Source organism: Felis catus, chromosome A3 (assembly GCF_018350175.1).
Source record: "Felis catus isolate Fca126 chromosome A3, F.catus_Fca126_mat1.0, whole genome shotgun sequence".
NCBI classification, from domain to species: domain Eukaryota; kingdom Metazoa; phylum Chordata; class Mammalia; order Carnivora; family Felidae; genus Felis; species Felis catus.
Genome location: NC_058370.1, coordinates 87,607,680 through 87,635,313, shown reverse-complemented (window position 1 = coordinate 87,635,313; position 27,634 = coordinate 87,607,680). Strand labels below are relative to the sequence as shown.

Genomic DNA, 27,634 nt, shown 5'->3' with positions numbered 1-27,634 from the left:
CGAAGAAGGGGACTGTTCCCTCCCAGCGTAACCCTGAGATGGCTACAGAGCCCGCGGGGTGGGCTCCTTCTTCCCCAGGAGTGCGCACACACGGCTCCCGGCTCCACTCCGGAGAAAGTCGCTCACTTTAGGAATCTTTGAGTTTCAGCTCCTAAGGCTGTTTGCAAAACAGAAACTGGCACTCTCTGGAATTCTCTTTCCCCAGTGCATGGTCTGGAGAGGTTTTCCTCTTGTGCTAACTCAGTACCGAAGCCCTCTCTCTCTTTTGTCTCCGCACAGAAGGGGTTCCCTCCCCTCTGGGCCTATGCTGTTTTCTCTCCCCCAATTCACATACATGCACCCCAGTCCTGCCAAGCTGTCTCCCTCCAACTGTGGAGATCCTTCTGCCACTCCACAGATTGATTTTCTGGGTGTTCCCAGTGACTTGATGTCAACCCAGCTGTGTTTGAGGGACGAGGAAAATCCTGGTCCCCCTACTTCTCCTCCGTCTTAACTCTGCCTGCACCTAGACTTTCCTTGTTTTTGGTAACCTTGTCAATTTTGTGGAGAACTGGTCAGATATTTTGTAGACTGTCCCTCAATTTGGGTTCATCTGATAGTTTTTTTATTTTTTTTTTTATTTATTTTTATTTTTTATTTTTTTTTTCAACGTTTATTTATTTTTGGGACAGAGAGAGACAGAGCATGAACGGGGGAGGGGCAGAGAGAGAGGGAGACACAGAATCGGAAACAGGCTCCAGGCTCTGAGCCATCAGCCCAGAGCCCGACGCGGGGCTCGAACTCAGGGACCGCGAGATCGTGACCTGGCTGAAGTCGGACGCTTAACCGACTGCGCCACCCAGGCGCCCCTCATCTGATATTTTTTAATCAACTAGGGTGATGTGTTTTAGGAGGAAGACCTCAGAGATAAAGTGCTATTCTCATCATGGGTACACACTATCGACATGACTCGTTACTGGGTGCTGCCCTTGATCTCCAGGCTGAGGTAATGTTTGTCAGGTTCGCTTACTGCAAAATTGCTCCTCCCCCCACCCTTTCCATTTTGTACTCTCTGGAAGGAAGTCTCAGTCTTAGTGCATTTGGGATGCTATAATAGAATACCACAGATCAAGTAGCTTATAAACAACAAAAATTTATTTCTCACAGGTCTGGAGCCTGGAAATCCAAGATGAGGGTGCCACCATGGTTGAGTGAGGGCTTCCTCCAGTCCCCGACTCTTGTGTCTTATTGTATCCTTCTGCATGCTGGAAGGGGCAGGCAAGTTCTCTGGGACCTCTATTGTAAGTGCACTCATCCCATTAATGAGGACTCTACGTCATGACCTAATCCCTCCCAAAGGCCCCACCTCCTAATACCATCAAATTGGGGGTTAGGATTTCAACATACAGATTTGGGGGGGGGACACAAACATTCAGACCATAGCAATCACTGTGTGCAGCCCACACTTAAGCAATGGGGAGGTGTGCTCTACTTTCTTGAGATTCAAGTATGTACACAAATTATTTGGAATTTTTCTTTGTGGGAGATTTATCTATTTGCTTATTTATTCAAATGTTTACTTATCAGTATGGATTCATGGGTTTTATGCTTTGGATTATAGTCCAATAGTACTTCATTTATTTTCTTGCTCAAATTGTTCCAGTTTTGGCCATTAGGAGCTCTTTCAGGTGGCTCCTATGTGTTTTTTAACATTCTTTCATCATTTTAAAAAACATCTCTTTATTTCCAAGTGTGACAAAATACTACAGATTAATTTTGTATATTTTCTGCCCTGGTCCTAGAATCAGCCATTTCTCCAAGGAGCCCTGGTTTCATTTTTTTGGATGATGATATTAGAAACCAAGATTTGGGTACTGTGTGTGTGGTCACTGCAACTGGGGTGTCATTGCTTCTTCTTGGCTGAGGGAGCTAGATCATGTGTGTATGGATACCTAATTAAAAAAAAATCATTATGCCTGCAATATGGCGACAAGACTTGAGAGGAGCAAGACTAGAGACAGGGAGAACAGTTAGAAGATTAGCCCAGTTAAGGGCACCTGGGTGGCTCAGTTGGTTAATCTTCTGACTCTGGATTTCGGGTCAGGTCATGATCTCATGGGTTCGTGGGATTGAACTCCTCGTCAGGCTCTAACAGTCTGGAGCCCACTTGGGATTCTCTCCCTGCCCTTTCCTGGCTTGTGCTCTCTCTCTCTCTCAAAACAAACAAACAAACAAACAAACAAACATTAACCAAATTAAAGCCAGGCGAGATGGTGCATTGATGCCTGTGATGTGAAGGGATTGTTGTTGTTGTTGTTGGATTTGCTGTGGGAAGTAAAGTTGGGACCCTTTGTGAAGCTGGGTACAGGGGCTCACATCCTGCCCCAAAGCTACCTCTTTCCAGCCCTGCCTCTGGCTGCATCAGGTTTAGTGTCAGGGCCAGGCAGAGTCTCCCCAGTAGCAATCTGGGTAGCTCCACGCCTATAATCTCCAACAAAAATCCAGCATTGGGTCACATGCTCATCCCTGAAGCAATAAGGGAGATCAAGCCATAAATTTATTCCTGGGGCTGGGAATTGGGTATGGGTTTAGCCTCGCCCCTACTGGACAGGCTGAGGAGGAGGGAAGCATTGTTCTCAAGACAAATACCAGGAGAGATGCCTGAGGACAGGAGACTGCTCAGGGCCTCTCTCTCCTTTCCATCAAAACTGCTGAATCTAGCTACTTCCTGGAAGACAGCTGACCATCGTGTGTTGGTAGGGATTGATATGGGTGGCTAAAAAGCTTCTGCAGCTAGGATAGGAGTCTGCATCTCTAGGAGTATGGCTCTGTACCCTTCAGTAGGGAAGGAAAGACCAATGTGTAAGAGGTTCTAGCTGATGAGCGGTTCTGGTATTAATGTATAAAATGTCCATTTGATTTATTCTGGCCGGAGAACAGAGAAACCTCTCAGCAAGGATGTAGCAATCCATTGTTTCCTGCTGGCAGATGGTGTTCTTGAAGGAGAAATAAGAGCTGGATGCCTGGAGTGCCTGGGTGGCTCAGTCGGTTAAATGTCTGGCTTTGGCTCAGGTCATGGTCTTGCCCTCCTTGAGTTCGAGCCCTGCGTGGGGCTCTATGCTGACAGCTCAAAGTCTGGAGCTTGCTTCATATTCTGTGTGCGTTTCTCTCTCTGCGCCTTCCCTGCTTATACTGTCTCTCTTTCATAAAATAAATAAACATTAAAAAAAAAAGAGAGCCTGGGGTAGGGAGGGGAATGGGGACAGAGAAGTAGGGGCAGGATGGGGAGTCCTGCTGGTCACACCTGAGGCGACCACCTCTGCAGCACTATGCCCTGTCTTAGCCCAGACTCTGCCCCTTTCAGTTCTGCTTTTAAGGCTCCCTCAGCTTCTCAGGTCCCAGGAAGAATCAGCTTCTGAGTGGGCTTGGCCCGGGCCCTTCCTGTGTGTGGGGAGATGGAAATCAAGGCAGGCCCTTGCTTTTCTTTTGCCACCCCAGGGCCTCTTATGGGCCTCTGGGGAGGTACCTCAAGCAGCTACCCTTTTACAAAGGTGAAAGTGTTTGCTCAACACTCGTGGGGTCTCAGGCAGAGCTGTTGACTGCTCCAGAAATGGATGCCTTCATGTTCCTCCTGTGTCCTTTCCTCTCAGGTCAGCTTTCAATGGACAGGAGGTAACAGGCCAACAGGTGATGGCTCCACACTCGACACACACACACACACACACACACACACACACACACACACACACTGCCATGGCATCATGAACTGTATATACAGGCAACCGCCTCCTTCCTCACCCTACATATCAGCTGTGCACTCAGCTGGCTGAGTTGACAGTAGCATCCATGACAGGAGCTCCTCTTAGACGGAGGCTTTTCTCCTGACCCTGCCTCGGGATGAGGCACTTGAAGGATGGCTTCTCCAACATTGCATTTGGGCTGCAGGCTTTTTAGCACTCAGAGGGTCTGTGGGAAGCTGACTCTGGGATTTGGGAACAGGATGTAGAAACTGAGCGTGAAAATAGGAAAAAGCAACAATAAGGATGGCACAAGCCATTTGCCAGGTAGAACCGACATCTTGTAAACGGGTTACTGGTGAGATAGAGGACAAATATGTAATTAGACTGTTATGAGTTAGAGAAAATGTGATCCATTTTGATAAGATTATAACCATCTGAAGTATTGGGGAACCAAGGAACAAGAATCCACCATTAACCTCAGAACTGACTTAGGGAAGGGTGTGATGACCAGCCAGTGGAAGTATTCATTCTGCTCAGCTGTTTACCCCCTTGTGGGGCTGGGGACTTTGGGCTCACATGGCTCCACCAGGATGTCTCACTTCCCTGTATTCTAAGTCCAGGCCCACAAGCAGCAGGGACTCCCTGAAGCAGGGAAGTTGCAGTCTCACTGCAAAGCTGCACATTGGCTTATCCATCAGTTTCTTTCTTAGTTTGTCCCAAACTCAATCGACTCAAGGGAGCATGGATCCAATCGGCCAGAGGGGCAAAATTGGATCAAGTTGGGTCCCATTTGCTGTTTTCTGATGCCAACCAATTCTCTGACATCGAGCTGGTATTCTCACAGTGACTTTTGGAGTCAGCACAGACCCCACAGGTGAAGGGCTAAGTCCCACAAGATTGCCCCCACTTCAGATTCCACCCGCAAGTGGAGTCTCTGGGCAACCCACACATCTGTGCAGCCGACTGCAAATCAGGGGACTCCGGTGACCCTCCCTAGCTTTGATAATTCACTAGAATGACTCGCAAAACTCAGGAAATCACTGTTTACTATTACAGTTTACAATAAAGGATACAAATGAAAAGCCAGATGAAGAGATATGGAGAGATACGTAGGGCTAGGCTCAGAAGAGTCCAGAGCACAATAGCCTCTGTTCCTGTGGAGTTAGGATGTGACACCCTCTGGCTTGTGGATGTATTCACTAATGAGGAAAGTCCTTGAAAGTTCCTCAAATCTTTTGTAACCCAATCTCCAGGCCCCCTCTCCCACCTGGAAGTCCGGGTGGGGTTGGATAGGTGGGCGTTTGGTTTTTCTGGGATCAGTTCCTATCCTGAAACCATCTAGGGGCCCATCGTGAGTCACTTCATTAGCATAAGCTCAAGTATGCTCAAAAGGGGCTCTTTATGAAAAATAAAAAATGCTCCTATCACTTGGGAAATTCCAAGGAACTGGGACAAAGACCAAATACACTTTTTTTTTTTAATTTTTTTTTCAATGTTTATTTATTTTTGGGACAGAGAGAGACAGAGCATGAATGGGGGAGGGGCAGAGAGAGAGGGAGACACAGAATCGGAAACAGGCTCCAGGCTCTGAGCCATCAGCCCAGAGCCTGACGCGGGGCTCGAACTCCCGGACCGCGAGATCGTGACCTGGCTGAAGTCGGACGCTTAACCGACTGTGCCACCCAGGCGCCCCTAGACCAAATACACTTTTAAAAAAATGTTTATTTTATTTATTTTTGAGAGAGAGAGAGAGAGCGCGGGGCAGGGACAGAGAGGAGGAGGAGGGGCAGAGAAAGGGGAGGGGTAGAGAGAGGGGGACAGAGGATCTGAAGTTTTATTTTTTTTTAATTTTTTAAATGTTTATTTATTTTTGAGAGTGAGAGCACGGGGAGGGGCAGAGAGAGGGGAACAGAGGACCTGAAGCAGTCTCTGAGCTGACATCTCAGTGCAGGGCTCCGTCAGATACTGACCTGAGCCAAAGTCAGACACTTAACTGGCTGAGCCACCCAGTTGCCCCAACACCAAATATACTTTTTATTCTACTACAGACCCTTCCCTCCCCTGCCAGTTGTGAAGTCCTAAGTGGGCAAGAGTCACCTCAGCCCTACCTTTGGCCTGCAAATCCCTGCTGCACTTACCCAGCTCCTCCTCCCCTTACCTGACTTCCTGTTACTTTCCAGCGTCTGGGCTAGGATTAAGAATCAGCCACCCGTAACAAGGATGTTTTTCTACGAAGCTGAGAAGGTGAGAAGGACCTGCACCCCCTCCGGAGGCCAGTGAAACAGTATTTGAGGCTAGCTTTGGGAGCTATGCTGGAAAGTGGTGGTTGGGGTGATGGGCTTGAGGGGAGGGCAGGGCAGTCTGGCGCCTGGGAGCTTGGAGGGGAAGGATACCACTGGGGTGATTCTGCAGAATCAGCAGGGGAGGGGGGCAGAGCTTCCAGGATGGTCAGGCCCTACTCAGGGCCATATAAGTCCGAGGTATCTCAGCTTCGCTTCCTATCCCTACTGGCCCACCAGACAGCCCCGTTGGAGTCCGCAGCAGGGAGGAGCATTGGAGGATAAAGGAAGACGATATGAATTGTGACAAGGTCCACTTTTTCACAGACAACCAGAGTGTCTCCCTGCAGCCCCGAGGTGAGAAAACTGAGGCATGAGCCTGTCCCCATTAGGAATTGGCTTGCTTGTCTCCCAGCCCCTCCCTGGCAGGCCAGAGCTTGGCCCCTCACTGTCTCAGCCTCCAGAATAAACAGGCAAGGGCTGAAGGTGGGTTAGGTGAGGATGGAGAGCCTGGCGCACACCCTAGTTCACACACTGTGTGAACCTCCCCAGACCCTTTTCCTTGGGGATGGCAACCTGTCAATAGAAAGAATAAACTGAATTCAGAGGGACCTGGTTTTGAGTCCCATCTCTGCATGTTGGGCTGGCCCCACAAGGCCTCAGGGGCTCCAGATTGGTGTCTCTCCGCCTTGGAATAGATTTCTCTGTACACTATTTATCCCTAACCACACCTCCACACTCCTAGGACATCCATGCAGGGCTTTATGACCCTGCAGAGGGAGGCTCCAGCACTGACCTGTGTCAGGTTATGGGTGAGGCAGTGGTCCTAAAGGGCTGTGAGTCCTGCTCTGGTCAGGGTTCAAGAGCAAGCCTAGCCCTGGGACTCAGAGGTCAGGCTCCTTCTCTGTCCCTCCCTGTCTCCCTCCTTTCTTCTTTCATGCACACTGCATGTTTGTTGCCCTTCTCTGTGCTGGGTTCTGCCCTGTGCACCTCCTCTAGGTTTTGGGTTGTGGTCTTCTCTTTACCTTTGTGTTGCTACCACACCCCCAGTTAGCTCTGGTGAACGCTTCCAAGTGCTTTATTTCCCACCTGCATGATAAGTGTGGCCAATGTTCTTATCCTCATCGGACAGTCCAAGAGACTGAGCGAATCCTGTCCAGCCCACGCAACACATTCTCCTCCTGTACACTGGCTTCTCGCTTGTAGGGCTGGACTCTGCGGCAGGGGCTCCTGCAGCCCCCAGGAGGCCAAGACTTGTTCAGACCACCCTGACGGTTATGGCTGTGACTGTTGCCTCCTTGCTGGTGGTTCTCTTTGTTATGGGTAAGCTCCTAAGTGACCTGACCCCCCACCAACTCTCTCCATCTTCCTGCATAGAAGTCCCACAGGGACCAAATGCATACCCTCTACTCCCAGAAGAGTCAGTCTATCTCTGGCCCCAGGCCTGAACCAGATCTTTCCTGGGACTCATCCAAGGTCCCTGTCCAAGGGGAGCCTCCCAAGAGCCGAGGCCCATGGAGGAAAGTCTGAGAGGTCCTTAGTGCCATCTCCCTCCTTCTGGAACCCCGGGGGGTGGGGCAGCCTGTTCTCCCAGCCTTAGTGCAGAGAGCCTATGCTGACCCCTCGGGAATGGGTGTCTCAGTTCTACAGAAGCCAAGACTTCCTTTGGAGCCATATGCCTCTTTCCAAGAGTTTTCTGCCATGATTGCCAGAGAGGACAACACGACCAGCCAGTTACCTGTGGAACCCTACAGTGAGTAGCCACAGGGCAGGGTGGGGTGGGGGAGCTGGGGCATTCAAATACCCAGACTCTGGGAGAAGCCTCTCCTCTGATGCCCCCAGACCCCTGAATGTGTTCCAGTCTTCTTACAGAAAGACATGATCTTTTTAAAAACCAGCTTTATTGAGGTGTAACTGACAGATAATAAATTACAATATTGAAAGTGTACAATCAGATAAGTTTTGACTTACATGTATACCCGTGAAACCATCACCACAATCAAGATAATGAGCATATTCCTCCTCCCAAAGTTTACTTGTGCCCTTTGTCATCCTTCCCTCTCCCCTCCTCCCTTTATTCCCCAGGCAACCACTGATCTACTTGTGGTAATATAGATTAATTAGCTTTTTCTAGAGTTTTATGTAAAATTGATTATATAGTATGTACTCTTTTTGGTCCTTTATCAGTCATGTAATTTGCAAATATTTTCTCTTGGTTTATGGCTTGTCTTTTCGTTCTCTTGACCAGATTTAAATTTTAATAAAGTCTAATTTACCAATTTCTTTTTCTTTTATGGATTGTACTTTTGGTTTCATATTGGAAACCTATCCTGAGGTCACAAAGACGTTTTCCTATGTTTCCTCCTGGAAATTTCACACTTTTTGGCTTTACATTTAGGCCTATGATCAATTTTGAGTTGAGTTTTATATAATGGTGTGAGGATGCAGTCAATTTTTATTTTGCATGTGGATAGACAATTGTTGCCACACTGTTTGTTGAAAAGATTGTCATGAATTACTTTTGTGACTTTGTTGAAAATCAATTATCCATATATGTATGTGGGTCTACTCCTGGATTCTCTATTCTGTTCCATTGATGTATTTGTCTATCTTTACAAGGCACTTTCAAAGGCCACCTGGCCCCACCTGGCCTTGCCTCAGCACAGTGTCTGAGGCCTCATACACTTACCTAGATAGGGCATGAGGCATAGGGCAGGGATCTTCCAGAAAGGGTCCCTTCCTACTTGGGTTCTTCACTCTATTCCTGAGAGAAGGCTGGAATCAAGAGTCTTAGACCATGAAAGTCTGAGATAAGGTCTTAGCTTGTGAGGTGAGCAATGGGTGCTAGGAGGACCAGAGGCAGCTGCAGGTGGGTCTGGTGGGAAAGACCATGCAGATGAAAGGGGCTGTGAGTTCCCTGAATCACCCCAATGATCAGGGCTTTCACTCAGGTCTCCCATATCCTCAACTTCTGTTGGGACTCTTGCTTGATGTTAACATTGGGTGTGCCAGCCCGTTAAGAAGGTTCTAGGGTCTAGTATCACCCGGAGGGTCTCCACCGTAGCCCTGTGGATTGAACAGGTACCTATTGAACCCAACAGGTACCTATGTTGTTCAGTTTCTGGAATTTGTGATCAGAAAACTATGTTTGTTGTCTACACAGTTTTTAAGAAGTAACAATGATGAATCAAGAGGCTTTGTGCTTGGTGTGCAAATATAGTGGAAGACTAAACATGGGCTTTACTCATACCTATTTTCTTTTTCATAATGACCCATCTGATAGTGAAATTTTAGTGGAGTTGAGCTTCAGCAGCTCTAAATGATATAATCAGTTACTTTCAAGTTCAATTACAGTGGCAAAATAATCCACGCCTGACCAGCATGATTCTTCTTGATAGCTAGTTTACATAGGCAAGTATTTTAATCCTTCTGCCCCTCAGTTCATGGGGGACAGCTAAATAGGCCTTTACTTATTTAAATTTTTGGCTCACAATCTCAGCATGCTCATTCCCAGGGTCTGGGTGGGTGCAGTGAGCAGGAGGCAGCTTAAGGAGCACTCAGCGCTGTGTCTTAGACATTTCCCTCAGAAATTTCAAGAACACTGTGGTTGGCCCATTTAATTAATGCTTCCCTATGCAATTGGCCTCTGTGGCTACCTTCTCCCTTTACTCCCTCCAGATTCCCAGCACTCTGGCGGGGTGGCAGAGTGGCAAGAGACTATCCAGATGTTTAAAAGCCACGTGGAGAATTCCAGCACCTGGAGCATGGAGATGCAGACGTTGACTTGTAGAGTGGACAATGTCAGTTCTCAGATCCAGGTGCTCGGTGGTCATCTGGAAAATGCCAGTGCTGACATCCAGATGGTAAAGGGAGTTCTACAGGTTGCCAATACCTTGACTTTCCAGACCCAGATGTTAAGGAGTTCCATGGAAGGTGCCAGTGCTGAGATCCGGAAGCTAAAAGGAGATCTGGAAAAGGCAAACACTTTAAATTCCCAGACCTACAGTTTCTTAAAAAGCAGTTTAGAAAATGCCAGCATTGATCTCCACATGTTGAATGGAGGCTTAGAAAATGCCAACACTGAAATTCAGATATTGAAGGCAGGGTTGGAAATGGCAAATGCCCAGGCCCAGCTGGCAAACAGTAGCTTAAAGAATGCTAATGCTCAGATCCATGTTTTGAGAGGCCAATTGGATAGTGTCCATGATTTAAGGGCCCAAAATCAGGTTTTAAGAAGCAGTTTGGAAGGAGCCAATGCTGAGATCCAGAGGGTAAAGGGAAGCCTGCAAAATGCAAATGCTTTAAACTCCCAGACCCAGACTTTTCTGAAAGGCCATTTAGACAATGCCAGCTCTGAAATCCAGTTACTAAGAGATCATTTCAAAAGGGCAGGTGATGAGATTCACTTGTTAAAAAGAGATTTAGAGACTGTCACTGCCCAGACCCAAGAAGCAAGCCACCATCTGGAGCAGACAGATGTTCAGATCCAGTTATTAAAAACAGAGCTAGAAAATGCTAATGCCTTAGATTCCAAGATTCAGGTGTTAAATGGTTATTTGAAAAATGCCAGCAGAGAGATACAGACCCTAAAACAAGGAATGAAGTCTGCTTCAGCCTTAGATTCCAAGACCCAGATATTAGAGAGCAATCTGCAGAAGGCCAGTGCTGAGATCCAGAGGTTAAAAGGGGATCTACAGGACACCAAAACACTAACTACGAGAATCCAGGAGGAGCAGAGTCGCCTGGAGACACTCCGTGTGGCCTTTGGTTCCCAGGAGCAGCTACAGAGGACACAAAGTAAGTGGGAGGCGAGGGCTTGGCCGGGACATATAGTCTTTTGGGTGGCTAGAGTCTTCTGTCCCTTCAGTCTTTTGCTTACTTCAGCACGTATCCCCCTAGGAAGGAGGCTGGGTGCTGGAGAAGGGCTGAATCCTAGGCAGTGGTAAAGGTGGCATAAGGCAGCTGACCCTGCTCTCAAGTTGTTTGTCATCTGGCCAGAGTGACAAAACAATACTTCAGAAACGAACGATGTGTGGAAGACATGCAGAGAGGTGCAAGAGGTGTTAGGTAAGGGACAGCTCTAGGAACTGGGGTGGAGAGGAGCAAAGAGGAGGGAGAAGGGATCTTCTGAGGTTGATGTCCTCTGATATAGACAAGGGATCTTCTGAGGGTGGAGAAATTTTTTGGAGGACAAAGGATTAAAAGATGCTTTGCAGAGAAGATGGCCCTTGAACTGGGCCCTGAAGGACTCATAGGTGTTTGCCAAACAAGTAGGGTAAGAGGGTGGCAGGTTCATAGTCATGAAGATGTGAAACCATGAGGTTCAGAAAACTTCAGGCAGTTCTGTGACTGGACTGTAGCCAAGAGGGCAGTTGATGAGAGGTTAGTAGGCAGGGGCCAGGATGGTGGCTTTAAAACTGTTTGGAATGTAAGCACAGCCTGAAATTAATTTTATATTGTGACCCAGTATAATTATGTGTATCTCTCTCTCACACACATATGCATACACACACACACACACACACACACACACACACACATTTCAAAAGCAGACATTTTAACACATGGATGCACTCTGATATTTTATAATCTATTATTTTTTTATTTGATGGGTGGGGGAGGGCAGAGGGATATATAGAGAGAATCCTAAGCAGGCTCCATGCTCAGTGTGGAGCCCAACATGGGGCTTGATCCCATGACCATGAGATCATGACTTGAGCTGAAATCAAGAGTTTAGGTGCTCAACCAACTGAGCCACCCAGGCACCCCTATAATCTTTTATAAAAACAAAAAACAAAAAACCCCAGAAAACCAAAAGACCCTGATGCCTCCCATGAATGGGTTGATGATTGCACTTTGAAAATCACTATGCTAGGGGCACCTGGGTGGCTCAGTCAGTTAAGCGTCCAACCTCGGCTCAGGTCATGATCTTAAGGTTCGTAAGTTCAAGCCCCACATTGGGCTCTGTGCTGACAGCTCAGAGCCTGCAGCCTTCTTAGGATTCTGTGTCTCCCTCTCTCTCTGCCTCTCTCCTGCTCGTGCTCTGTCTCTCTGTCTCTGTCTCTCTCTCTCAAAATGAATAACATAAAAAAAATCTTTAGGCAGACCTGGAGACATATCAGCTGGATGTGGAAGGCTTCTGAGTTTGGGTTGCATCTTCTAGGAAATGAGGGTCTATTGAAGGGCTTCAAAGAGGCTGACTAGATGGGCCTCCTGACTGAGAGGGAATAAAAGAAGGGAGAAGGGCAGTGAGATTTGGACATGCTGAGCCTGAGATGCTTTGGGGATATTCAAGTGGCTGTCATCTGCATGCTGTGTGGAGTGTAGGTGACAGGCCCTGGATGCAGACACAGATGTGGAAGCTGTGGTTATGTTGGTTCTGGTTGTGGCAGTGGGTGTTGGTGGAGGCAGGAGGCATTGCATACAATAAAATGCTTTGTGGGAAAAAGGCTGAGGGCAGAAACAGAAAGTCAACCTTCAGGTGGCAAGAAGGAAAAGATGAGTTTTTGAAGGAGACTATTAGAAAGGCAGTCTTAGAGGAAGGAATAGAACCAGGAGATGTGCAGTTGGGGAAGTCAAGGAAGGAGGGAACTTCAAGAAGGAAGGAGCTAGTTCTAGCAAATGCCTGAGAGGTCATGTGAAATAACCAATAAGCACCCGCTGACACTGGGCAATTAAGAAGTCATTGGTAATGAAGTTCCAGTGGAGAGTTGTGTGTGGCCTAGAGGCCAGACCACCATCAGCAGGGTGTGAATGAGAGCTCAAGTGCACAAGCCATTCAAGGACCTCGGCTGAGGAGCAGAGGAGGCTGGGGGGGAAAGGGGGTGACATGGTGGAGGGAGGGATGAAAAAAACACGTAATCGATATTTACATTATAAAACCTCCATATTAATTATAGACAACGTGGCAAATATTGAGAAAGAGAATGATGAGAAAACAACCACTTGTTTTTCCATGAAAAGTTCTATATTTTCTGTATGAGCCCACTGCTAACATTTTGGTGAACTTCCTTGAGAGGGTTTTTCTAGATTAAGAGGATAGGCTTGGTCTGAAGATGGGAGAAAGGAGCCAGCAAAGAGGGAGGAGGTTGGAGGAGGGAGAGACTGGGAATGACATACACGGCTGAGGGATTCACCTTGAAGCGTTGGGACAATAAATACTTGAACCTCTGAGGCTAGGAGGAAGAGGTGTGGCAGTAGGTTTGCAGATGTGGGAATAGGAAACTGAGGCAGCCAAGCTTTAGTGGTGCCTCTTCCTAGGTAGGGTAGGCAGTCACTTGCTAAGGATGGCAGAGGGGACAGTTTGAGCAGCTGCTAAAGAGAGCTGACAAATGAGGGGCTTGGCAGGCAGCATTGAGGATTCCTGGTCTGTCAGAGCCTGGAAGTCTGCCCTCCTTAATGTCCCTCCAATGCCCCCTGTTGTCCTATGTCTACCTACTGCTTTAGCATAGACCCGTGTTTCTCCACCTTGGGGCCACACTGGGATCACCTGAGGAGCTTTACAAATAGTGATGCCTGGGACCCACCTCCAGAACTCTGACTTTTTTTGGAGAGGTTGGGGATCTGGGATGCAGTGTGGGCATTAGAATTTTTTAAAAAGTTCCTTCGATGGTTCTAATGGGCAGTGAGGACTGAGAACCATTAGTTTAACTTTTTCTTAAAGGGCCAAATAGTAGATATTTTGGGCTTCTGGATGAACAGGCTCTATTGCAACATGTCTGCTGCTGTAGCAATAAAGCAGCCAAAGATGTATATAAAGAATGTGGCTGTGTTCCAATAAAACTTTATTTATAAAAAGAGGTTGCTTGCAGGTTGCAATTTGCCAATCCTGTTTAGACTACTGGTTCTCAGGTTTTGGAATACATCAGGATTACCTAGAGGGTTTGTTAAGACACCAACTGTTGGGATGCCTAGGTGGCACAGCCGGTTAAGCATCTGACTTTGGCTCAGGTCGTGATCTCACGGTTCATGGGTCTGAGCTCCAGCTCAGAGCCTGGAGCATGGTTTGGATTCTGTGTCTCCCTCTCTCTCTGCTCCTCCCCTGCTTGTGCTGTCTCTTTCTCTCTCAAAAATAAATAAATAAACATTAAAAAAAAAACCCTACCAACTGTTAAGAAACAATTTCAGAATCAGCCAGTCTGGGTGGGTATGAGAAATTTACATTTCTACCAATTCCCAGATGATGCTGATGCTGCTGGTCTGGGACCACACTTTGAAACCCCTGGTTTACACACTCACCATCATTACTGAGACATTTGCAACTATGTTCTAATTGGTATCTCTGGCCCGGTTAGGATTGGCTTCTTCCTATTTAGTCTCCACACTGTCACCAGGTTGACATTATTACAATGCAAATCTGAGCATACTACTATCCTTCTTAAAACACTTCAGGGCTTCCCTATGCTCACAGGGGAAAAAACCCCAAACTCCTTTATACGACATGTATGATATGGTGCTGGTGAACCTGTCCAAGTTTGTCTCCTGTCCCTTCTGCACTGACCATCCCAAGCACTTGAACAGATCAGGCCATGCCATGCTGTTTCACACCTCCATGCTTTTTGTGTCTACTTTTCCCCCTGCCTGGGATGCTCTCTTTGGCACTGACCAACTGGCAAACTCTTCCTCAGTCTTTTAAGACTTAGCTCAAGTGAATGTCACCTATGTACGGGTCCTTCCTGAGAGCATCACTTGCAGCCCAGGTGAAATAGACCAGACTGTCTTTTATGCTTCTATTCTAGCATGCACATGGTTTTCAATGAATGCATCTTCAACACCCTTTTTACATCTGTCTTGTTTACTAGACTGTACGTTCCTTGAGGGCACAAATCATGTCTTACTGGTCTTTGTATAACAGTCTCTGGTTCACAGAAGTTAAAAAACACTGAACCATGGGTGTTGAACAAAAGAATAAATGAATGAATGAGTGAGTCTGTTGTGGCCCCATTTCAAATAGCTGTGGTACAGATGATGTTAGAAAGCAGAGCGTTATAGTGGGGAGGAATGAAAGAGCTGAGAACACAAGATGCTTGTGCTCATGGAATGAGCTACTAGAGCTTGACATTGGGAGGTCAGGTAGATCAGGTCCTGAGTATGGTCTGGGGTATGGGCAGCTGAAGTGGATGGAGATGAAGTCAAGGAAATGGCTGACACCATGGGATGGCTGTAAAGTCTTCTAGGGAGATGGCAGGAACTGAGAGGCAGAGGACTGTCAGGTGATAGCAGTGAATGGGGAAAGAGGGTAGTGGAGCCAGAATGCAGGAGTCTGGAAAGAAAGTGTTGCCTAGGTAACAAAGCTATCTGAAGATCCTTGGAGAGATGGAGCCAGGTGTCCTGGGCTGCTTTCTGTTGTACTGGGTATCAGGCTGGGGGTGCAGCCTCCCAGGTCTTGCCCCCAAGCACTGGGCATCAAGCGCTGTGTGGGCCTGTGACTCTTGGTGGCCAGTCCCTGGAGAGGTCAGGAAGGGCAGCTCTGGGGCATCCACATCCAGCCCCTGGTTCTCTCTCCTCCCCAACCTTTGCTCCAGATCAACTTCTTCAGCTGATCCTGCAAGGCTGGAATGCCTACAGCGGGAGCTTGTATTACTTTTCTCACGTCAAGAAGTCTTGGCATGAGGCTGAGCAGTTCTGTGTGTCCCAGGGAGCCCACCTGGCCTCAGTGACTTCTGAGGAGGAGCAGGTCAGAGCTGCAGGCTTGGGGTGGTGCTGATGGGCTTGGTGTGGGATGAGGGACCTTGGCGCTTTGGCCTTTCTCCTCTTGCAGTAGCCTGGGCTGTTTCCTGCATGTTTCCTCCGTCAGTCAGGGAGCAGATGTTTATTGGGTTGCAACGAGCACCTTGTTCTGGAGGTGAAAACACTGACTGCAAACCTCGATGTTCTTGACGAATGAGGGAGACACCCAGAGGCCCACAGATGTCAACAGTGAGGAAGGGCAAAGAGAGGTGGCATGGGTGACTGCCCTTAAAGTGTTGGGAGCATATGTCCCTCCCCCTTCCTCACTTCCCCCTCAGCATCTGCTCTAGTTGTCAGTCCCGAGTTTAACACCAGTTAATCCAATGGCTGTGGAAGGCCCATGAGCAGGAGACCCAGGCTTCCTGGGAAAGCCAGACACAGAAGTTTGAGGACCACCAAAGGCAATATGGACCTTGGGTGGCCCATCTGCCAAAGGTCCTTACCAGAATTTACTAGGATTCTTGTCAAAGGACCATAATGAGTTTGGTCCATTTCAGCTTACAGAACTGCCCATCCTTTGTGGTTCTTCTGAGGCTGTTCTTGTATATCTGTCAAAGGCCATGCTATTTTTTATTGCATGGTCGGTCTTTGTCCCAGTGAAGGCACACTCATCACGTCAATATGGGAGAAGACGGATTTTCTCTGAGGGCACCTGGATCCTGCCCTCAACTCTGGACAAACCGTGGAAAGTGCAGGAAGGGGCTCAGCTCCTGCAGAGGAGTGGGCTTCATGTCCCAGGACCAGGGAGAGGACAGCCTAGACTCCTTTTCCATACGGCCGGGAAAATGAGCTCCTCATATAGGATTAAACACTGCCTTTTCTCTGCAGGAATTTCTGGTAAAGTTCACGAGTACCTCTTACCACTGGATTGGCCTCACTGACAGGGGCAAGGAGGGCCTCTGGCGCTGGGTGGATGGGACACCATTCAATGCTTTCCGGAGCAGAGTGTGAGTCCAGCACTATCTGGTGCTGTCCTAAGCAGAGTCTGGAGCAGGTCTGGCTAGAAACTTTTGCATGTCCTTGTCTTGTGTGTGTATTCCTGCCCAGTGTTACTGTTGTGTATGATATATGTGTATGATGTGTATGTGTGATGTGTGTATAAAGAGTGGATGTATGGTTGTGTATGTGATGTATGTGTGATGTGTGGTATGTATGTATGTATGTATGATATGTGTGTATGTATGATGTGTATGATGTGTGCGGGGTGTGCATAATTGTGGTCCTTGTGTGGACCCTTCCACAGAGGGGTATCAGAACAAGACAGGTCCTGGGGCTGGCAAGTGGCCTATGAGTGGGTCTTCCTGCCTTTTTATTGTTGTTGTTGTTCTTTGTTTGTTTGTTTGTTTGTTGCCTATCCTGTAACTTTTGAAGGCCCTGCCTTCACCAGAAGGTATCTGAATGTGAATTCTGGGGTGGGGCTTACAGCTTCAGACACCCTTCCTATCCCTTGACCCTCAGTAACTAAAGGCAACCTCAACAGAGCCACCCTTAGGGCACCCTTGGGCCCAGCTCTGTCCCCATCCATGGCCACCAGGAGATTAGGGACCCATGTCACTTCAGCTCCTTATACCAAAGTCGGGGGAAGGGACACTTCCTTTGTCTGGCGGAATAAAGCCATCTTGTTTCCAGGTTTTGGGGCACAAATCAGCCAGACAACTGGCGGCACCAGGATGGGCAGACAGAAGACTGTGTCCATATTGAGCAGAAGTGGAATGACATGCACTGTGACACCCCCTATCACTGGGTCTGTAAGAAGCCCATCAACCAGCATGTGGCCTGAGACAGGCCAGATCTGAAAGGTGGCCGCCGCTGCCAGCTCTGGACCCCCCCCCCCCCCCCCCCCCCCCCCCCCCCCCCCGACCTGATGCCTTGTGAACCTCTGAACCCAGCTTGTTCTCTGGGGCTTTCCATTGGGCCTTTTGTGTTTCCTGCTCTGTCCTTTCATGTAACCCTTCAAACATATTTACCCCACATGACCCAATGGGATCAAGGGCTCTTCAGGACCAGAGGCTTGTTGTGCCTCTGTATCCCCCTCAGCAACCGGCACAGGCCTGTCAGACAGCGGGTCCTCAATAAATACTCACTGAACGCACAAAAGCGTTGTGCTTGTCTCTGCGACGGTCACCACCGTTTGTTCTCCCTGGATTGGTCTCCTTCCTCAGTGTCCCTTCTGTCATATCAAGCATAACAAGCATATCTTTGTTTATGGGCTTTATAGCTATGAATGTTTAGCTAATTCCTTGAAAAACAGCAGAAGTTTAACACAAACCACAGGGACATCTTACAGGGGTACGAATTCACAAGAAGTAATAGTCATTCCAGGTGTTCCTGCATTTCCTTTGTTGCAGATGGGGCTGGAGCTGGATTTTTCCAGGCCTTTAAAACACTCCAAAAACTTCTTTCTGTCCTGTGGCTGGCCTCATCTCATTTCCCGACTGTTCCTCTTGATGTCATATCTCTGGCTTTGGCCTCTTCTCGTGGCCCCACTCCCCTTCCAGGGACTGGGATCTCTGCCAGCTCAATTTAGAATGAGAATTTCTAGAACAGCTCTTTGCCTGGCCTTGTGGAGTCCCATCCTATGCATTCAGGCACAGGGAGCCCAATGTAGGTTTCTGTGGCTCTTCCTCTATACAACTGCCTCTCCTTCATGCTCCTCCCCAAATCCTAGCACTCTCAGTCTCCCCCAACTCCCATCTTCCTCTCTCCATACTTAGTGCAACTGTCATTCCCTGTGCGGGAGGGACCCTCCTCCCTGCACTGGGGTCTGGCAGGAGCCTCCAGGAAGAATCCTAGGGGGCTGGTGGGTTCAGCCTGTCTGCTTCCCTAGCCAGGAACTTGGGTTGCAATTGTCCAATTTCTGAAAACAATTGTTCATCAATTGTTTCATGAGTTTTGTCCAGTTTCCCAGTCGCTGACAGCAAAAGGACTGCTCCAGCTACTCCATTAGGACCAGAAATGGAAATCTGTTCTACCTGGTATGATTATCTTTGACTGAGTAGGACTTTAATCTGTTCGTATTCATATTTTCCTTTTGGCTTTTCTTTTGGCCTTTTCTTTTATGGCTTCTTAGATTTTATCGATCTTAGAAACTTCTCCTCTATCACAGGCTTGATATAACATTTTGCTGTATTTCTTTTATTTATTTAAAAAAATTTTTTTAACATTTATTTATTTTTGAGACAGAGAGAGACAGAGCATGAACAGAGAGAGGGAGACACAGAATCTGAAACAGGCTCCAGGCTCTGAGCTGTCAGCACAGAGCCCGACGCGGGGCTCAAACTCATGGACGGCGAGATCATGACCTGAGCCGAAGTCGGCCGCTTAACCGACTGAGCCACCCAGGCACCCCTTGCTGTATTTCTTTTAAACACCTTTATTGTTATTATTATTTTTAGACTTACCTATGTTGCACAATTTGATTTCCTGATAGTTTATTCCTTAGTAGTTTGTACTATAGCAATATAGATATATAGGGATGGGTTTATTGTTTTCTTTTTATGTGTTCCTATTCTTTGTTTTATGGTTTCCATAGCCTATGCAAAAAAGGTAGCAGCCAATATTAATATGTCCCACTTTTGCAGAATTTATAGGGCTTTTCTTTATGGCCTAGTAGTATCTGTTCACTTTTTATAAATATTCCACAGGTATATTCACTTTTTATAAATATTCCACAGGTATATTTATTAGATTAGGCTTGTGATTTTCATTATTCAAATATTCAATATCCTTATTTATATGTTGTCCATACAACCTATCAATTTCTCTAGGAGGATTTATTTGTGTTAACTCTCCCATGTAGAACATTATATATGTTTATTATCTTGTCATGTTCTTATGTTTCTAATAGCTTTTGATTTATGTATTTTAGTATTACTTTAATGTCTAAAGATTCATGACCATTAAGTCTACTTGAAGACTTTTAGTTTTTATCAATATTCATGCAATCGAGGACTATTTATTGTGCCTCTACCGTGTACCAAGCACTCTTCTAGGTTTTCAGGATTCAAAAATGAATGAAACATAAAATTCCACCCCACCCCCACTCTCGAAGCCAGCATTCTAGTAGGGAGGAGAGGTACTTAGGACATCCTGCCCCTTCTCATAGCCGCAGGAAGAATCCTCTGGAGCCTGAAACCTGGTGGTGACATTCTGGAGTAGCAAGCTAGCTTCGTTATCTATCTAACCAACCATGGTCTGTGGCCTAAAGCTAATGGGACAGGGACAGGTAAACATGCTCACACTCCAGGGTCAATTCTCATGTGCGAGCTGGCCCTTTCTTCCCTATCGAGAAGGTTCTGAAAGCTGAAATTTCCCCAAGAGAGTCAGAAAGGCAGAGGAATTAAGTTCTCTACAGACTGAGTGGAGCCATCTGGGGAGACAGAATGAAGTCCTCAGTTGTCCTGGAGGAAGTGGTCAGTTTGTCACCCTGGAGTGATAGCCTGCTCCACCCAGCCTCCACTGTATAGCTGCTACTCTCGGTGACCACGGATTATGTTGGTGATAGATATAGGCTGTAATAGACAGTTGCCACCACTTGGGTGCCCACAGCTTTTTCTCCCAGAGCTATGATTTCCAGTCTTTTAGGGTATGAGGGCCCAACCTGATAGAGGCTGGAGTCTACACATTATGAGTTAGGGGAGATCCTGGCTCTAGCATAGGGAGAAGAAGGCACAGAATTTTTGGCTGTCATGAAATGACCTCCTAGGCTTGGTTTTCTAGGGGCAGGGAACAATTTCTTAGTCAGGAGAGTGAGCATATTCTGGAAGCAGATGTCACAGCATTTTGAGGATGACGCAAGTCATTAGTTCAGAAAAAAATCTACCTGTGCTTATAGTCAGAAACTGTGAGTGTCCTCTATCAGCTAATGCCCCAGCCCTCTATACTCTGGAATTCTTACAACACTTGCTCCCATATACCCAGATCTGGGCCTGGGTCTTTGTCCAACTCCCTTGTATGCCTATACCATGCCTTTTGGAAAGACCCTCTCCCTTTGTGTTGCTCTTACTTAATAAGGGCCAGTTATAAGTGGCTATGCTTCTATACTCTGCTATCAATTCCTACAGCTCAAAGCCAACCAAGCCCAGGGACCCTTGCCACCAGTAAAAGCCCCAGCCCCAGCCCCAGCCCCAGCCCCAGCCCCAGCCCCAGCCCCAGGGAGAGTCATGGAAGAGTAAGGAGGTCTGGGCTACTCGTGGGAGGGACTTAGGATAGAAGAGAGTCTGCTAGCTGGGCCTCAAGAAGGCTTCTTCCTGGAAAAGGCCTTCCAGGACAAGGCCACATGAAGCAGGGTATCCATAACACAGCTGTGCCTCTCTGTTCCACCTGCTCTCACCAAAGCAGCCTGTAGCTTACTTCCTCTTGAATCTCCTCAAAGCCCTACTTTTGTTGCAATCTTATCTTTATTAGATATGATAAGCATTTCCTACTCCAGCTGGTCCCAGGATGGAGGTTTCAGGCCCTCTTCAAGGTGGCCCCAACAAGCCTTTCATGATATTTCTGCTATGGGGTCACCAGAACCGAGCCCTGGACCTCAGTATCTCCTCAACCAGCTCTGACTGAAGCTTCTGCACTTTTTCTCAGAACACCCTGCCTGGGTCACTTATGTGTAATAGCCAAGTTTCTGGACATTCTATCTGGTTCATATATCATCATTGCTATTGTAGTTATCACTTACAATGTGGTGGGAATTATGTGAGGCAGGAGAGATTGGTGGTTATAGACTGTTATAGTCTGTGGCCAGACAGCCTGGGTCCAATCCCAGGTTTACCCCTGTCTAGCTGGGAAAGTTGGTTACTTGACTTGTGTGTCTCAATTTCCTCTTCTATGAAAACATTACAGTACCTCTCTCTCTTGGAGTCGTTGTGTGATTAAGTTAACCCATAAAATGAGCTTAGAAAAGTACATGGCACATGGATCCCATTATACAAGCGTTAGCATGCCAATGGCCTAATTAACTCCTTGCTACAACTCTGAAGAAGGTTCTGTCACAATTTCCCATTTATAGATGGCAAGATGAGGCCTAGAGAGTTTGAATGTCTTGCCTGCAGTCCTATGAACTCCTGTGCTGCAGAAGCTCTTCCTTCCCCTTGGACCCACAACTAACCCTCAGGCCCTATGAGTCCCCATTCTTCTGTGAGGCCCCATAGCCTGCAGGGCTCCAAGCTTCTATCTACTCTTTCATGAGGCTGCCAGGCATCGTTCTTCATCTTGTCAAAGCTGGAGGCTACCGGCTGCTGCTGAGCACAGTGGCAAAAATGAGAAGGATTTGAGCTGGGGGGTCCCTGACCTTTCACCAGCTTCTTGGGGACAAAGCCTGTGGGTCTGTTCCCCTTCTCTGTTCCTGGTAGAAAAGCACTTCTGACCTACAGTTAACTCTTCTGGTGATGTGGCCAAGATAGTAACCCCAGCTCATGCTCAGTGGGGGTGGAGGAGGAGGAGCCTCCAGGGAAGCGAAGTATGGAGCATGGCAGGCAGGGCCTGTGTGCTGGTGGACCAGGCCAGCTGGAAGTGTGGGATTTCCACAAAGGTCTATCCCTGGTGACCCTGGGACAGCGGCCATTCAGATCTCAAGGAGAAGCTGACCAGTAGTGTAGCTTTGGCTAGTGACTCAACTTCTCTGGCATTGATTTTCTCATCTGTACAATGGGAGTAAAATCAGGTGCCCAGGAATATGGTGAGATTAAATAAGACACAGTATGTAATAATAATATGAATTTACAATTAATATGAGTAATAACATGAAATTGCCAAATTGATTTAGATAGGCATTCTGGGCAATGCAAACTTGTCTTTTTATAGTTTCTGGTCCCTTTTAAAAATGTCATTCTTTGCCTTCCCTTATTAAAGCTATTTGTTAGCAGCTCTTTCATGTTTTGACTGAGGTACAAAGATTAAGGCTACTGTGTCTAAGCCAAAAACTGGTCAGTGGGATGAGGAGCTGCCCAAGACCCAGGCAGATATGGGGAGTGTCCCTCTTAGCTGGGTCCCAGGGTAGGAAACAGGATTGATGAGGTGAATCTGCTGGGGCAAAAGATGGAGCAAGGGCCAGTTTCTGTGTGTCTCAGGTGGAAGAGACAGTGGATTAGCTCCCCCCCCCCCCCACTTCTTCCTTGCTCCTTCCCTTCCTCCAGGGTGCCTCTCTGCATTGTAGAGGCAGAAGTCTGAAATTCCATTTCCCAGAACCCCTTATTCCCAGAATACTGGATGTCAGTTAAGAGGACCTCCTCAGAAACAGGCGTATGAGATGGTGAGCATGGACATCAGGCAGAGCTCACGTCCCTGTCCTTCCATCTATTTTCTGTGGACAAGCCTGGGGGTGGGACTTGGCGTTTCTCTGCAACAGTGTTCCAGGGCCCCTTTCCCAGCTTTGGGGGAGCTGAGTGGCAGCTATGGTAACATTGGTTCCCACTTCCTGGATTGCAGCTTTGGTGGTATGTTCTCAAACTGAACTTCTCCTGCTTCACCAGGTCTCCCAGTGATGGTGTAAAGCACCTAAATCCCCGAATTAAACCACTGGCTCTGCTTGGAATACCTAGAGGAATTTCTGATCCTGCTCTGACTCTTGATTGGGTTGAATGCCTCAGGACTTTGCTGCCACTGGGCACCGGCAATGGCAGAGGCCTCTAATAGGACAACTCCATTTTTGGAAATGACACTCAGGAGCAATGGTTTGGAAGGAACCTAAGTCCCTGGGTGACATGAGGAAGAGAGATGACCTATGCCTCTCACACTGCCAGAGGGGAGGAAAATTAACTTTAGGTTCACTAGGCCATTGTATCTTCGGGGAATGGCAAGGTGGAAGCACCCAGTCACTGTCAGGTGTAACACCTTGGCTCAGGTTAGTTCATGTGATTGCTCTCCCTCAGAACATATGGCCCAATATACAAGTCTAACGGACAAGAGGCCAACAAGTTATAGTTGGAATTGATGGAGGGGAGCAGGTATGGAGGAATAAATTCTGGGGTTCTCACACTGGGCCCCTGACACACACTAGCGTATCCACTCCAGGGTTTGGCAATAAATTAGAAAATGTCCTTTTTGATACTCACGGAAATTCAAGTAAATGGGTAAACTATCTCCATTTTAAGATTTCCGCATATTTGGCTCTCCTTACCTTCTATCTGTTTGCCAGCAGACAACACCAAATAAACTTAGAGAAAAAAATTATTTTTCTTCTTAAATGTGTGCATATATATAGGTTATATATATACACTATAGAAGTGACCCACGCTTATTGTGAAAAATTCAAGAAATACAGAAGATACGAGGTACAGATCTTCCCTCATTCCCAGGCTCACCGCTCAGAGAACCCCAGTGAAACATTTGGTGTGTCCTCTTCTCTTCTCTTGCAGGCAGTGTCATGGCGGGAGCTGAGGAGGAGATGGGGCCGAGGAGGTGGCTGATGTGGCTAGGAAACTGGATGTATACGAGAGTTGAGCAAATAAATAAGTAAATACACTGAGGATAACAGGAGTCAGGTTTCTCACTGTTGGAGAAGGGAGTTACAAATTAGGGAGAAACAAGAGAGAAATGTGAGCTATTGGATTGGAATTGGAGATATTCGTATGAACTCCTGCGTTTTAACTCTGTCATCTATCTATCTACACAAAAATATAGGTATAACTGTGTGTGTATACTTCTATGTGTACATATGTATGTTTCCTATCTGCTAAAAGGGCTTAGAAGCATTGACATCCAAAAGGAATGAACAACCAAGCTTCCAAATCTTTGTTTCTAAATTCCATCTTCCACTAGAATTGACTGATTCCATGGCTAGGCTGGGAAGATTCAAGATGAGCCAGGAACATGTCATGCCTTTTTGGTACAAGTAAGAAGGCACGCAAAGAATGATGGGGTCATGTTAAAAGAACAGAGAAGCCAGCACAAAAGGGGCTCCTACAGGCCAAATCTGGAACCATTTGAGCACTGAAATAGTGATCTGAATAAATTACATCTTACTGAGCAAAACATAAAGTCATGAGTTCATGCTGAGATAAACACAAAATGAATAAATACATGAGGAGAAGGAAAAGCTCATCCCCCCAATAGGTTGTCAATGATTTGGCCACAAAATAGTGGTTAATTCAGGCAGGAGTCATCAATGGATGCTAAGGATTTTGGTGATTTCCTCACAAAATATTTATCAGTCAAAAGGAAAAGTTAGTCCATGTATGGTGAAGGAACCTGGGAGACACCACCGCGACTGAGTGATCAAGATTAACTTCACCGGTGGTGGGACAGGTTGGCATCATGTATGTCCTGATGGGATGCACTGAGAAAAGCCCAGCATCTTTTCTGTGGAGTCCCTGCCAAGAAGGGATGGCCTAGGTCTGGACATGAGGGAACATTGGGCAGAACCTAGGTGAGGGACATCCTTCAGAATGAAAGACTTCTCTTAGAAACTGTCAAGGTCATGATGACAGGGCAAGACTTAGGAAACACTTCAGAAAAAGAATAATGAAAATGGGAATATTCCTAGAGAGAAAGAGGGCAATGGAGTAAATGTGGAAAATGTTAACAAGCAGAAAATCTAGGTGAAGGGGCTACAGGACCTTTTGGTTACTGCTCTTGCAACTTTTATTTATTTCAAAATGATTTTTAGAAGTTTTCTTTGTAGCCGGCAAACTTTTTGTCTGGTAAATATATACATGTACATAAGTATGTTTGCATACATGTGTATACATCTATCCAGAAGCTCAGTCCCCAGCCTGGACTGATCAAACTGGAATTCTGGGGATTGGAATCCAGGCAAGCGGGTCAAGAAAAACCCAATTCCCCCAGGCGACTCCAGTGTGCGGCCAGATTTAAGAACCGGTGCTGTCTGTAATCCAGTGTTCACCAAAATCACCTGTGCAGCTCGTGAAACGCGGCTCCCCGAGCGGCAGCCGACTTGCATTAGGCCGGGGTAGGGGAACGGGGACAGGTGGTCCGGGCCCCAGGCTCCGCCCCCGTGCTCCGCAGCTCGTGCCGCCGCAGGTGCGGGAGATGAAAGGCCGCACCGCCCCCAGCCCGCCGCCCGCCGCCATGGAAGCAGCGCCCGCCCCGGCTCTCCTGAGCGTCCCGCAGGCCGAGGTGCTGGAGGACGTGCTGCGGGAGCAGTTCGGGCCGCTGCCCCAGCTGGCCGCCATCTGCCGGCTCAAGCGGCTGCCCTCGGGCGGCTACTCCTCGACCGAGGACCTCCAGTTGGTGCTGGAGCGGCGGCGCGTGGCCAACGCCAAGGAGCGCGAACGGGTGAGCGCCCTGCTCCGCGCGGGTCCCCAAGGCCACCCGGGCTCGGCCGCCTCACGACCCGCTGCTCGCCACCAAACACCTGGCCGGTAGCCCGTGCACCCACTTACCCCCACCCGCGGGGTTCCGAGGCGACTCGAACCCCCTGAGGCCCGAGGTTCCGTCGTCCGGGAGACGTTCGTTGACGCTAGGATGGCCTCTTCACCTGCTGACCACCCGGAACGGGGTCAAGGGGTGGGAGTGGGGACACGCGAGGCCCCTGACAACGTTAAAAATATCTCGCCTTGGCAAGTGCTTTCAAAAAGGTTAGCGCCCAGGAGTCGCGCTTAAATCTCCCAACCACTCGGCGCTGGGTAGGCGCTTGGGGTGCAAAGGGCTCCCACCACCCCTTTCCCTTCTGCATCTCTGCCTCGAAGCAAGTATGGGGTGAGGGGACCCAGTGGAAGTTACTCTTTTCTCTTTTTTTAGAGTAAGGAAACACGGTGCAGGGGTGCGCACGGGACTTGCACTCCAGCAAGTGTTGTTTCCCAGTCAGGCTGGGACGCCGCGGTGAATCACAACGCGGAATGGTCTTGTGCGCCGTAGTCCGAGCGGCATCTACTGGTGGCTTTTAGTATTTCTCATCGAACCTGGGCCCCCAATTTGTCCAATCTGGCCTCCCTTCTGCTCTTTGCAGACCTGGGGGTTTGGCCGCGGCGGAGGAAGTCCAACGGGGAGTGGGGTGGGGGCTGGGGGACAGGAGAGGACGGAGGGCGCGCCTTCGGGCTTGGGACTTGAGGGAGAGGTTCTGCAGCCCGTGCCCGGGTCCTCTGGAAGTGGAGCCCCGGTGCATCAGCTAGGAGCTTTGGGAAAGGGCGGGAGGAGAAAGGACCAAGTGAAAGTAGAACAGGGGAAGTTGGGGTAAACTGAGGGAGTGGAAAAGCCTGGTTTCACCAGGCACGGACCCTTTGTGAAAATAACCCTGGAATCGGATGTGATGATGTGGCCTCAAACAAGATTCTGATTCAGTAGTTTGCATTTTGTATGGGCCTTCCCATCAGGAAGGAATTGCTTTCTGCAGAGAATTCATCCTGGTTTTACCCTCTATTTTAAAGCTAATGACCATCACTCTTCTTTACAACGACAAAATTAATACACCTGGAAAATACAGAAATGACCAGGGAACAGAAACAACCATAACACAGATATAACTACCATGAACTGACATCTTGTATATATCCTCCCAGTCTTTTTTCTCTAGTTATGTGTGTGCCATATATAATTCTATAAAACTGTGAGCTAGTACGTATTTTTGTTTTTTTCCCACTTAACACTATCAAAAACATTTCCTCATTCTTAAGCATTCTTTCAGCTTTTTACTGCATAGTCCTATAAATAGACCATAACTTATCCAGTCTTTATGCTTTTTGCAGCTTTTTACTGGTCTATATATCTATGTGCAATTGCTCTCAAAATACTAGAAATGGAATTACTGGAACATAGGACCTATACAATCTCAAAAGTTGTGATACAAGTTGCTGAATTGCTTTCTAGAAAGTTTACTCATTTTCATCCTTTCTTACAGGGTATAAGACTGTTCCCTTTGCCCATCTCCAATGCTGGGTATGATTAACAAAACGACAACATTACCAGCTTGGTACATGAAAAATGGCATTTAATTTCTATTTTATTTTGTAGTCC

General features: G+C 47.6%; 2 protein-coding genes across 7 annotated transcripts in view; both read left to right on the top strand.

Moving 5' to 3' along the window:
• The first annotated feature begins 894 nt into the window (after positions 1-894).
• Positions 895-25,387, top strand: CLEC4F (C-type lectin domain family 4 member F). 3 transcript variants are annotated; one of them, XM_045054349.1, is made up of 10 exons: positions 901-985; positions 1,147-1,257; positions 5,900-5,963; positions 6,239-6,355; positions 7,205-7,321; positions 7,641-7,751; positions 9,677-10,795; positions 15,523-15,674; positions 16,556-16,674; positions 24,079-25,387. In XM_045054349.1, the coding sequence occupies exons 4-10, from the start codon at positions 6,295-6,297 to the stop codon at positions 24,098-24,100; spliced, it is 1,701 nt and encodes a 566-aa protein (XP_044910284.1). In that variant the 5' UTR covers positions 901-985; positions 1,147-1,257; positions 5,900-5,963; positions 6,239-6,294; the 3' UTR covers positions 24,101-25,387. The 3 variants fall into 3 exon arrangements, with proteins under 3 accessions (XP_044910283.1, XP_044910284.1, XP_044910282.1); XM_045054347.1 differs by lacking the exon at positions 24,079-25,387 and adding an exon at positions 17,357-17,819; XM_045054348.1 differs by lacking the exons at positions 7,205-7,321; positions 24,079-25,387 and adding an exon at positions 17,357-17,819 and having other exon boundaries at positions 895-985.
• Positions 25,388-25,696: 309 nt separating this feature from the next.
• The window catches only part of FIGLA (folliculogenesis specific bHLH transcription factor), a 78,727-nt gene continuing 76,789 nt past the window's right edge, over positions 25,697-27,634 (top strand). For all 4 annotated transcript variants that reach the window (XM_023251753.2, XM_045054352.1, XM_045054353.1 and 1 more), the window contains exon 1: positions 25,697-25,957. In XM_023251753.2, the coding sequence (XP_023107521.1) occupies positions 25,712-25,957 (246 nt within the window). In that variant the 5' untranslated portion in view covers positions 25,697-25,711. The remainder of the gene's footprint in view (positions 25,958-27,634) is intronic.

Coding starts and splice junctions, on each gene's coding strand:
- CLEC4F (XM_045054347.1), top strand. CDS start 6,295: ATGAATTGTGACAAGGTCCACTTTTTCACAGACAACCAGAGTGTCTCC. Junction 10,796..15,522: donor GCAGCTACAGAGGACACAAA/GTAAGTGGGAGG, acceptor CCTTTGCTCCAG/ATCAACTTCTTCAGCTGATC. Junction 16,675..17,356: donor AATGCTTTCCGGAGCAGAGT/GTGAGTCCAGCA, acceptor TCTTGTTTCCAG/GTTTTGGGGCACAAATCAGC.